This window comes from Molothrus aeneus, chromosome 2, assembly GCF_037042795.1.
Source record: "Molothrus aeneus isolate 106 chromosome 2, BPBGC_Maene_1.0, whole genome shotgun sequence".
In the NCBI taxonomy this organism is placed as follows: domain Eukaryota; kingdom Metazoa; phylum Chordata; class Aves; order Passeriformes; family Icteridae; genus Molothrus; species Molothrus aeneus.
In genome coordinates, this window is record NC_089647.1 from 90,385,929 (window position 1) to 90,398,739 (window position 12,811).

Sequence of the window (12,811 nt, forward strand, 5' to 3'; positions counted from 1 at the left end):
GAACATACATAGTAAATCACACAATGCATTTGAACATACAGACATGGTAGGAAGGCAACTCTTTCACTTAATAAACAGCACTAAGAAGTCACCTGAGGGTAGAGCTTTAAATATCTTTGCCCTTCCTTACAGAAATCCTCATGAAAGACAACAAAGATAAAAATACAGCTTCAATCAAACCAATCTGAAGCTCTTTGGTTGGAGATTACACTTGGAGACTTTTTTATTATTAATTTAACACTAACACCTTCATATCCTAAACACATACTTAAAACAGCTTGTCTAAGCATAATTCAGCTGGAGAGGAACTCCTTCTTCCTTCTGCTGCCTCCACATAAAATCTACATTCCTTCTGAATTATAAAGTACTTATGTGTTTTTAACAAATAATATACAGATCACACCAAAGCCAGCATCCTAAATAACAGTGCATAAATTCTTGTTTTCCTTTTTTTACATTTACATCTGACACGTTCTTCTGAAAGAGATGGGAAATTTAGACTAACCTTGCTGAGTGATGACTGAGGCTGATGACTGCCAAGTTGAAGCTTCCAAAGCAGACCTCCTAGGTAATTTTTCATCTCTTGTTGCCAAAGATACTTAAAAGATACTACGCTGAATACAAAGGTTTTGTTCTTGACTTGAACAAAAAAAATTATGGCCAGCACCAGGTTGGGTTTCTTTTTATTGTTAAAACATTAAAGCATAACATTTCACCAAATACAGGAAATTTAGGGGTTGTCTGACATTACAAACATCTGGATCATCAAGAGAAAGTGTTGAGCTATACATAGTCTGACGTTAATCTATCAATTTAATGTATATTAGTAAATGATTAAAACATGGCCAAAATACAGAATCACAAAATAAGTACCTTGATGCTTCTAAATCTGAGACAAGTCAGAGAACTGAGTGCAATAAATTTCCAGCAAATGTCTATACACTCAATTACCTCAGGGCAGAATTATTCCAGGAATATTGGTAGTTCCTCATATTCTTGCTCATTCACATTCAATTTAGTGAGAATTTTTGATTTGAGAACTTGATAAAAACATTTTTAAAAATACAACATTTAACAAATGTGAAAAAAGAAGTTGTCTTCACAGGAAAATACAGATTGCTTGCCACTCCAGTCCTTAATTGCCTATATGTTTTACAAATCTTTACAAAACTAATTTGTATCCATTTTGGTTTCAAAAACATAGTACATCTGAAAAATAAAATATGACTCTACTGATGGGTAATACAAAGACATGAACACGCATTTAAAATTACTTTTAAAAGTAAATCTTTTCAGTAATACAGCTATAAGACAAGTTAAACATAGTACAATAAACCATGCATCTTCTGACTTGTCAGATCAGCTAAACTACTCGGTTAACATACAGTAACACTTTTGAACACTTCGTAAATTCAGCTTTTCTAGCACAAGGGAAAAAAAAAAAACAGATTAAATTTGTTCTTCAAGTGGTTCAAGGCTGTCCAAGTGTTTTTTAGGTGTATCATCACTATGACGGCTTTGGCAATGGGTTAAATGTTTCTTAAAGCCTCGGGGAAAATTTGATTCAAAATTACAACGGGGACACTTCAACAGACTTTGACCATGAGCAGCAACATGATTTTTAAGAAGAGACTCCAAGAGAAAAGCTTTGCCACATATTTTACATTTGTATGGGCTTTGAACATTATGCTTGTTAACTAAATGGTGCAAGACAGCACCTTTTTTCATTGCACGACAGCAACAAATTTTGCAGTAATACTTTCCCTTGCCACGCTTCATGTATTTTGCTATTTCTTCCTCAGAGATGAAAGCCTCTTTCTCTTCAGTAAACTGAAGCACACACTGTGGCTGCGTAGGAGTAGTTGCATCCATTTTGCTCTCTTTGCTGTAATCAGATGACTCCATATCATACTGCTCTTGGTCACTGTTGGATTCTTGTTCCTTTATCTCCATTGAGTCCACCACTGGTTTTCCACACTCACTGCTATTTAGTTCAGAATCTGAGTTCTCCTGGTTTTCCTTCTTGGGTTTCTTTTTTGGGCATGAATATAACATGTGTTCAGGTGATTCTTTGGCTAATATTGACTGTTCATCCTGTGAGAATAAATCATCCAGTGGTTTCTGATCATCTAAACTGTGAGAGAGAAAGTCACTCTCACCAGACTCACTAGGTGTTTGGGGCTCAGAGAAAAAGCCCGAAGCAGACTTGTGAGGCTCGGAAAACAGGATGTTCTTCTGGATTTCAGAAGGTACAGTAGTTTCAGCATGTCTCTGGACATCAGAGGATAGAGCAGCAGCAGGCTTCTGCATCTCAGAAAATACAGCATGCTTTTGAACATCAGGGGAAACAGCAGATTTCTGGCAGTCTGTGAAAACAGCTTGCTTGAGTGTCTCGGGAGAAACAGGAGTAGGTTTCTGGGACTCAGTAAAGAGACCATGTTTCTGAACTTCAGGAGATGTGGATTTCTGAGACTCTAGAAAGGAAGTAGACTCCTGAACTTCAGAGGAAATGGAAGTGAGTTTTTGGGCTTCAGAAAACAGGGCATGCTTCTGGACTTCAGAAGAAACAAGAGCAGATTTTTGGGCTTCAGAACACAGAGCTTGTTTTTGACCTTCAGTAGAAACAGCAGAAGTAGATGTCTGATTCTGGGGCTCAGAAAAGACAGCACGTTTCTGGACATCAGTAGAAGCAGTAGGATTAGATTTACGAGTCTCTGGGAACAACACTCTTTTCCGAGGCTCAGTGAAATGAGCTCGTTTCTGAATCTCAGATGAAGCAGCAGAGGTGGATTTCTGAGTTTCAGAAAAATACATTGATTTCCGTGACTCAGAGAGTTTCCAGGATTCAGGAGATACTGAAACACCAGGCTTACGGACCTCAGGAAAGAAAGAAGGCTTCCAAGAGTCAGAGGAAACAGTGTGACTGGACTTTCGAAGCTCAGGAGAAACAGGGGGAGAATGCTTCCATGTGTCAGGGGACAGAACAGGCTTCCAGCCTTCAGGGTAAACAGATGAGATGGGTTTCCAGGGCTCAGAAGAAACAAGAGTAGACTTCTGGGATTCAGAAAAGGACGTAGACTTACACGAATCAGAAACGAGCCTCCTAGGTTCTGGCAACACAACCGAACCAGGCCTTCGGGACTCAGGGGCAGACCTCCGGGATTCTACGGACACCGACATGGCAGGCTTTGAAGCCCAGGGAGAAACTGTGGAAGACTTCGGCACTTCATGAGGTGAAGCCCTCCAGGGCTCAGGGGAAACAGTTGGACCAGGTCTCCATGACTCCGGTGAAACCGCAGAAGCCGGCCTCCGGCTCTCAGGAGAAGAAGCAGAAGCGGGCCGGCGCATTTGGGAGGGATGCCTGCGTGGCTCAGGAGACACGGCTGGGGTGTACCTCCGTGGCTCAGGGGACGCTGCTGGAGGAGGTTTCTTTGGCTCTGGTGACACAGCTGGGGAGTATCTGCGGGGCTCTGGAGACACAGCAGGAGAATGGCGCCGGGGCTCAGGTGATATGGCGGGGGAATGCCGGCGGGGCTCTGGAGACGTTGCTGGGGAGTGCCGACGGGGCTCTGGCGACACGGCCGGGGCTGGCTTCTGTGGGTCGGGGGATACAGCAGGAGATGGCTTCTGTGGGTCAGGAGACACGACAGGAGATGGCTTCTGTGGGTCAGGAGACACAGCAGGAGATGGCTTCTGTGGGTCAGGAGACACAGATGAGGCTAACTTCTCTGGATCGGGAGATGTGGCCTGGGCTGACTTTTCTGGATCTGGGGACACAGTCTGGACTGACTTCTCTGGCTCTGGGGAAGCCACCTGAGCAGACTTCTGGGGCTCTGGAGACACAGAAGATTTCTGAAGCTTGGGGGAAACAACAGGTTCTGATTTGGGGAGTTCAGGAGAAAGGGCAGGTTTGCCTGACTCAGGGGAAAGGGTAGGTTTCTGTGGCTCCAACGTGACACTTTTCTTGGATGAATCTGAATCTCCTTCTACCTGTTGCTCTTTCTGCTCTTCATTCCATTTCTCAGGTGCTGCATGCTGTGCTTTGATGTGATAATATACGTTGCAATACATCTTGCTGGTAAAGAAACATTTATGGCAGTGAAACAGTTTTGCACTTTTTTGATAAAATATAAGTTTGCCCAAGCCAGCAGCATCCATTTCATCACAATACTCTGGGTGAACAGTACCCATATGAATTTGTATGTTTTCATAGTCAGTTCCCCTGAAGCTGCAGTAGTCACATTCCAAGCGCTCTGTGGTTTTACGTAGTATCTGCAACATGTCCATTTTTCTATAGGCAGTAACAGTTTCCACAGCAGTGCACCTTTTAAAGAGGATTTTTCAGTTCCTGCAATAAAGGAAAAAGATCTGTATAGTTATTCTTTCATGTTAATTTCAACTCTGTCACTCCTAAATAACCACATGTGCTTTTCCCTGCTCACCCCCACTCCCTTTTTAGAAAGCATAAATTTTGCACAGGTACTGACTACTTCATAGAGAAATCCAAACATAAGTGTCACCAACTCCTGAAAGTCATTTTGCATCAGTGAACTTGAAAAAAATAAAGCTTATATTTAACAATAGGCCTTCCTATCTATGTAAAAAAACTGGAAGCAAATGATAAAAAAAACCCAGGTGATGAAGAGCAAAGTTTGAATTTCACTTGATAAATGTGACTTGTTTTCTCCATTATCTTCTCTTCCCATATTTGATGTGCTTTTAATGACATTGTATTATTTACATTATATATGTAAACTGAAACCAAAAAGTACTTTGGAAAGTACTTGAAACAATGCCACCGAGATAAGGCCATTTAAAAAATGCATCTTCACTATTAAATTTCAAAACAAATCATCCGTTTTTGACAAAGACCAAACTAAAATTCAAGAAAACAGCAGTCTAAAGCCTAGGCTGTTTACATCTGTTAAATACTGGCTTCCTTTCACTAATTATATGATAAAAAATAACACTGATCATAAAAACTTCATCTATTATGAAAAGGACTTTTCCTGTTCTATTATTTCATCTGTTGCCCCAATAACAACAAAAATACTATTTAAGAAAAACAGCAGGGTTTTTTTCCAGTTGGTAGTTAACAGTCCACTGTATCCAGAACATTGTTTTCCTCACCCCAAAGATGGAAATTTCTCAAAATTAATGTTTTTTACAAGACTTAAAAAACCACAAAATAACAACAACAATAAAAAAATCCCAAAAACCAACCAACCCCCCCCCCCATGTAAATAGCTTTTAATGATTTGGTTAGATTCCCCTATTTCCAAAAGAATTTAACCAGATTAGCTCCTGCAATAAGCAGAAAACCAAGTCTAGCCATAGTCTGCAAGTTATACTGACATAAAGTGGAAGGTAAAAAGGACATTTAAGTGAAATGAGCACACTTCTTCCTTGTAGGTTGAAATTAAATAGTTGTTACATGATTAATCATGCTAAGCTATCAGCTTAATTTGGGGTGGGGTGTTGTAAAACACACTGCTTCAAAATGCTCAAAATTGTTGTTTAATTTTAACATTAATTTTACCTGTCTAAATATATATAAAACTAACAAGTCTAAAAATATGCATTCAAAGCAAGTTTTCTTAATTTATTCCTAAAGCATTTTTCCCCTGGTTTCTTATGGAAATGAGGCTTATACAAACACATTGCCCTACAGTCAATGCCAATCAAACTGGACAAAGCAATCCAGCCTTACTTTGCATTTCTACACCTTTCATGAAAATCGGCAACTAGAGAATGCAAGCAATGCCTCCACTGAGGCAGAATATGTCACTTAGCAGCAACTTCTTCTGTTTAGCCTCTCCACAAAAAGTCTTGAAACATTCAGAGCAAGCAGTATCTGATTCAGCTTTAATTAAGGAAAACGGGAAGGAATTCAAAATACTACAGCAGTGAGTTGCTTTGGGCTTGGGGTAGAGACAGAATGAAAGCAAATTAGCAGTGCTGCTAAAGGATGAGATGGATACAGCAAAAAACCAGGAAAGAAGGATTGGATGAGGAGCAGGAGGGCACAAATCCCTAAGAAATACAGGTTCACTAGCTCAGCTGCTTATGGAACAACTCCTTTGTGTGCACTGTGCATACACACATCACATTAAGCCACAGGAACAGGTAGATTTCCAATTGGGAAGCACAGTGGAACCACATATGGAGCTTTAAGAAGGAACCTGCTTTACAACCATGAGGCAAATGAACAGCATCCGACCACAGCCTAGCTACAAATGAGAATTACTCTGCTCCACAGACACTGAAGTGGAAGGGTCTTTGGGGTATAAGCTGCAGTTTCCCAGCACTGCTGGCAGCCATACAAAAGACACCCCAAACTGTAGCCCACACCACATTCTGCGTTGACCCAAAACACTTCCCAACATCTTATAACAAATTTTTTATGTCTGTAAAAGATGAAAACAAAACAAAGATGACAGCAGTGCTCAGTGGGCTGTATCTCTTCAACAGAAAATAACTTGCCAATTGTAAAAACCCACAGCACATCATGTCTTAGTACTCTATAAGACTTTCAAATCTTTATGAACTACAGTTTATATTTTGTTTGCAGGACTCAGGACAATGAGAGAAAAGGAAAATTTAAATTTGAAAGCAAAAATTTCTGAATTGCTGATATGAGTGAAATAAAAAGGTTTTCGGTTTTTTTTAATCAAATCACAGCAGAACATAATTAGGATAATGAAGACGTACTGCAGTAATCACGTTTTTAGACTTGAAAGGGAATTTGTGAATTCCAAAATTGGTTGTAATCCTGAATTACCCATTTTCTTTTCACAGAAAACCAAAAAAGGGCTTTTCTAATTTGAATTTATCACAGTTTATAACAAAGTTTACCAGACAATCTCTTCTATTCTCTTCATAATTTCCCAGCTCTTCACATGTCACCTTGTTGCAGTTGCTGCAGTTTTTGTTATTCACTGAAATACCCTTCACCCCACCTCCCCATCCTCTTCTTTTATTCAGTTCTATCTTACTTTATGATGAAAATTCCCACTTTCTTTCCAAATACAACAGTTAGAAAAAGTCAGTGATTCCCAAATTCCACAAATTGTCCACATTGATGCTAAGCTTTTTTGACCATGAGATTATTTTGGAACCAAAGAAGTTACAGGCACAATCCAGACATCCAAAAGTCTTGACAGTCAAGCCTTTTGCGTAAGAAATAACATTAAAGAGCTGAGGGCACTTTGTCTCACATTGCCATCACTCACCATTCTTAGTTTTGTAATTCAACTCACTGTACCTGGCAGTCACTGAACTGCCTCTTCTGCTGAAATCTCTACTTAATTGAGGCACCCTACTGAGCAAGACAACTCTTGGTTATTGCAGCACCTTAGGCTGCAAGCCCATGGAATAGTAAATCTAGTTTTAGAATAGTTACTGAGATCAGTAACAAACAGCACTGAGCCCCTACTAACTCAACTCGTCCATTTAAATTTGTTGCAACACTTCTGGAAGAATAAACTCTGAGATGTTGCTGGTTCACTTAGCACAGATCTAAATAGCTAGTTTGAAAGATTTTCCTGTCAATCCCTCCAGATTCCTTCTCAATACTGAGCTCCAGTGCCACTGTCTCTACATGGTTTTGGTTGCTGTCCTCCTCTGTACTCAGGTTTCTCACACAGATGACTCTGCTTCACACTGCTCTTTGTCATCAGCTCCTGCATCAGAACTTGTTCTGCACTGGATCCTGGCTTGCCTAGTTGGGTGAAAGTGCAAGGAACAACATGTCACTGTTTTCTAAAAGAGTCCCACAGCAGCAGAGCCAGCCAGCCTAGAAACTATATATTCAGTAACCAGGCTCCCATGGCCTTGGTTCTGCATGAACTGTGATGTAACCTGTGCTCAGCAGCATCCTTTTGGCAACACTGAGGGAGATGGACCATGCTCCCTCTGTGTAAATGCATTATTACAGACATTAAAGGGAACTGGCTCTGTGCTGCTGCAAATCAAACCCATAAAAAGGTTTTATTAAATAAATGGTGTGATTTTGTCAGGGTGCTCCATGAGCACTGCAGAGTGCACTGCAAGTACTAAATCACAACATCATTCTAGTCCTCTGAAGCTCTTTGAGGAAAAGTATGAATTTCAGGACAAAGATCAAATTGTCATGAGCATCAGCTTCTCCATTAAACAAAGCAGAAGACAGATGGTCACTGGAGTATCTCTCAGGACTTCTTGAATACTCCTAGGAGGACAAAGAAGCTGCCACCTCTGCAAGTACAAATAACTGCTGTGCAGGCCCCAGGCCACTTTGTTTAGTTGAACACTCTGCCAGGCCATAACTGTTTTGTAAAAAGGACACCTGAGCATTCCCCTATTTGAGCTCTCAGGTAACAGGATGTGCAGTGCAGCAGTGGCTATAACAGCCTGTGCTGCATGCTACTGTAACACTACAAAGCACAACACATTCCTTAATTGCTCTTTCTACATTCCCTCCTACTTTTCTCACTTTCCATGGCTGCAACACTGAGAAAACAGATACATGCAGCCAAACAGAACACACTACAACTGCAGCAGAAGCCTGAAGCCCAGCATTTATGCCTGTTCTGCATCCACATCTTGCCTGCAAGACAAAATACTGTGATTCAACTAAGATTCTGGGGCTTGCAATACTAAATTTTAACTTAAGGGCAGCCAGGACTCATTCAGAGTCTTCCTAAGACATGACATTTCCCACTGAAATCTACCTGAACAGGTAAGTGCTTCTGGCTAAAAGCTCGCTATATCCTCAATGTCAAGCACAGTAACAGCATCAGTACCAACTCAGCTCTTAGCTGACTTCAAGTGACACAGATCAATGTCCATCACTCAGTTTAAAGCTGCCTCAAGAGACACAAATCTCAGCAGTGGGACCACCAGTCCTTATTGCTGCTCCATCAGCCACCTCTCCCAACCCCTCTTCTTCCAGGCATGTTTAGAACCTACATACAGAGGTTCCTACCACCAACTCTCTCCTCTCTCCACAGAGATGCTGAAGATCCTTACACCAGTTCCTGTCCCCCACATTGCAGTTCTGGCCATAATCTCCTCCACCAGAGGAACAACAGAAAAACAGCATGGGGAAAGGATTGGTAATGAGGGCATGTATCCACCTGAGAAAAGAACAACCATCACTGCTTTTCTTGATTTGTTCTTAGCAGCCAGGAGGCTAAAGTCATGATTTGGCAGAAAGAAGAAGTATCCAGGAAATCAGAGGCAGCGAGATAACCACAAATTCAACCAAAAATTGGTTATGAGTACTGCAAGGCAGCCACAGAGTGGAGTCAAACAGCATCAGAAGTTTCTGCTGAGTTCATGTTAAACTGAGCAATAGGAGCATCCTAAGCTAATGCACAGAGAGGAGAGACCTCCTGATGTCTTCACAAGGATCCTACTTAAGATTAAGCCATACTTCCTACAACCTCTCAAAAACCTCCCAGTGGAAGAAAAGAGGAAAAATGCAGAGGAGATATCTACATATAAGAAGGAATCCATTCAACTGTTGGCACAACATGACTCTGGCAGCAAACAAGATATCACTACTTTTTAACTCCATTCCAATTTCATAGCTACAAGTCTTCCAATCATATCTGGTAATTTTTAATAAACACATTCTACACTTAGCATTGCAACAGTTAATATATACTTCCATTTTTCCTCTACTGAAGATAAACTCTGACTGAGGGAAGCAATGAAGGGCTCAAAGCTAAAGATCTAGACTGTCTGTGAGCACAGAAAATTAGATTTCTTTTAACATTACATGAAGAAATTCAAAGCACAGCAACAAGTAGTCTGCCACATCATTGTTCAAAATCAGACTGTCTTGGTTCTCAGTGGCAGAAAAATCTATAACTCTTCCTCTCAATGACAGCCTTGGAAGTTTCTTCCAGACAAACAGCTCAGTCATAACCCTCTGTCAGTGGGGAGGGTCAATGGCAAATTTGCTCCCAGCAAAAGAAATCTGAGTAAGTGAGATACAGCAGCATTGTTGCCTCTGCTAGAAGGAACAGATCCAGACTTTTGCTGGGTTTAAGCAAAAGGAAAAATTACACGTTCTTGCAGTGCCAAAAAATGAATGGCAGTCTGGTGGCAGCATGATGCTTCTCTTGAAGCTACATCCCTGTGTTGTGACTGACAAAGAGAAGTTTAGCTCCCAGAGGAAGCTGCACACAAACACCCCGCAATGGGGCAGAGCAGGCACTCTACAAGGCTCTAGGCAGGTAAGGGCATCACTTCCAAGGCACCAGGAACAAGACAGGCAGCCCTATGCTCCTGCTAGTCCTCAAGTGTCCACAGTATCTGACCACAACCTCACATCTGAACTCCCAGCTGCCAGCCGGTCTACTGAGGCTAAGTTCCACCAGCAACAATTGCTGAACAAGGTCTCTAAAATTTCACTGCTACACAAGGCACAAACACTCTGACCCAGCCACTGAAACAGTAAGATACACTAAGAACATGGGAGGCACCAGATCCAGGCAGGAAATGCTGCATTATGAAGTTCCATGTTTCCAGGAAAGGTTCAAGTCAGGAGAGATCTACAAAGTGACAATACTTGATGCACATACAGATGACTTAAGAAAAACAAAGCACCCAGTGCAGTAATTTCGCAGTATTTCAATCTTTGTTAAGAGAATGACAAGCCTACACAATATTAGTTCTCAATAAAAGATCTAACAACAGTCTAAATTGCAGAGTAAATTCAATGTACCTTTGACAGATTCAAGACTGAAGAAATTAATTCCATGTACTGCTTCTACAGCTTCCTAACTCCAAGTTCCAATTCCACTTCCAGTTAGCTTCCAAAAAATGGCCTCGAAAACCTTATTGCTGCAGTGCTGTTCCTGAGCTAATGAAGTGCCACTAGAGCATTGCAATCTAGTCAAGAACCGAATTAAGGCTGTGAAACTTGGTAACATGCTAAGAATTCCATTTACAGTACTCTGAAAGAGTATGGGGTTCAAGGGAAGATTACAGAAGAGAAATGTGAAATCCAAAGTTTCTATATTCCTTACTTACAAAAAATTCATAGAATCATTGAGGTTGGAAAAAACCTCTGAGATGATCGAGCTCCAACCTATGACTGAACACCACCTTGTCAAGCAGACCATGGCACTCAGTGCCACGTCCAGTCTATCCTTCAACACCTCCAGGGACAGTGACTCCAACACCACTCTCGACAGCCCATTCCAATGTCTAATCACTTTCACAGTGAAGAAATTCTTCTTAATGTCCAATCTAAACGTCTGTTGGTGCAATTTAAGATTGTGTCCTCTCGTCCTGTCACTTGTTGCCTGGGAGGAGAGGCCGATCCCCACCTGGCTGTACCCTCCTTTCCCGTGGTTGTAGAGAGCGATAAGGTCCCGCGAGCCTCCTCCTCTCCAGGCAGAACACCCCAGCTCCCTGAGCCGCTCCTCACAGGACACGCTCTCCAGAGCTGTAGTGAGCCTGGTTTCTTCTGCACCTGCTTCTCTGCTCCCACGTGCGACGCAGCCGCTCCCGGCAGCTATTTCTGTCACCGGGGAAGGGCCCGGTCCCGGCGGGGACACGTCCCGTGCCGAACTCGCTATCCCAGGACAGCAGACCGGCAGCGTGCTCCTCCCGCTCCTGGCTCCGCCGGCATCACTTTAACTTTCCTGCGGGAAGCGGGTGCCTGCGGGCTCGGCTTTCCCGGGGCCGCCGGCTCCCCGCTGCCCGGCCCTCCCGGGGGCCGCACCCCCGGGGCCGGGGGCCACGCCGCCCGCCCATTCATCCCGCCCCTCCGGGCGCTTTCTCTCGCCGCCTCCCCTCTCCCTCTTCCCTCCCGTGCGCGGCCCCGCCGGTTTTGTTCCCCCCGCGCCGGCACCGGCAGCCGCCGCCGCCCCCCGCGCGGCGGGGGCTGGACAAGGGGAAGGCCCAGGCCCGATGCCCAGGGGGAGGGAGGGGAGCGCGCCGGGCCCGGCCGGCGGGAGCGGGGGGCGAGCGGGACGGGCCGCCCGCACTCACCGTTCGGCACCTCCGGGACGGCGGGCGCGGGCCGGGGGGGCCGGGCCGGGCTCCCCCCGCCAATGGCGGCGGCGGCGGCGGCGGGAGGCGGGGCCGGGTCACGTGCCGCGGCCGCGGCGGCGGGGCCGGGGGCGGGGCCGGGGGCGGGGCCGGGCCGCACCGCCCTCCGCTCCTGCCGGCAGGGGGCGCTGCCGCCCAGGGGGCCCGGCCTGTCTGGGAGCCCACAGGGGGCTTGTCCAGCGCGGAGAGAATTCCAGAATGCCAGAAACAGAGTCACAAAGTCACAAAGTCGGCTGCAAAAGAACTCTGAGATCCTCGACTATGACCAAACACCACCGTATCAACAAGACCATGGCCCTCGGTGCCATGTCCAGTTTTCTTTAAATACCTCCAGGGACGGTGACTCCACCACCTCTCTGGGCAGCCCATTCCAATAACCAATCACCCTCTGAGTCAAGAAATTCTCCCTGATATCCAGCCTAAAAATCTCTTGATGCCGTTTAAGACTGTGTCCTCTCATCCCGTGGCTGGCTGCGTGGGAGAAGAGCCCGACCCCAAGCTGCTCCAACCTCCTTTCAGGTGATATTAGCGAATGGTAAGGTGTCCCCTGAGCCTCCTGCTCTCCAGGCTGAGCAACCCCAGATCCCTCAGCCGCTCCCTATAGGACACGCACTCTATTGCTCTTCTCTGGATCTGCCCATTATATCTCTCCTGAATTGAGGGGCCCAGAAATGTAAGCAGATTCTTGGTGTGGGCTCACCAGTGCAATGAGGCCACACCTCAGGTACTGTGTGTCCCGTTCTGGACCCCTCAATTCAGGAAT

General features: G+C 44.3%; 1 protein-coding gene across 2 annotated transcripts; it reads right to left on the reverse strand.

The window, feature by feature from the left end:
• Window positions 1–666: 666 nt before the first annotated feature.
• On the reverse strand, window positions 667–12,054 carry CHAMP1 (chromosome alignment maintaining phosphoprotein 1). 2 transcript variants are annotated; one of them, XM_066545276.1, is made up of 2 exons: window positions 11,989–12,054; window positions 667–4,348 (listed from the first exon to the last, which is right to left on the reverse strand). In XM_066545276.1, exon 2 carries the CDS (start codon window positions 4,285–4,287, stop codon window positions 1,450–1,452), a length of 2,838 nt encoding a protein of 945 aa, XP_066401373.1. In that variant the 5' UTR covers window positions 4,288–4,348; window positions 11,989–12,054; the 3' UTR covers window positions 667–1,449. The 2 variants fall into 2 exon arrangements, with proteins under 2 accessions (XP_066401373.1, XP_066401374.1); XM_066545277.1 differs by lacking the exon at window positions 11,989–12,054 and adding an exon at window positions 11,322–11,436.
• Between the last annotated feature and the right edge of the window lie 757 nt (window positions 12,055–12,811).

Bases quoted from the DNA above. Each gene is read 5' to 3' on its own strand.
- CHAMP1 (XM_066545276.1), bottom strand. From the start codon at position 4,287: ATGGACATGTTGCAGATACTACGTAAAACCACAGAGCGCTTGGAATGT.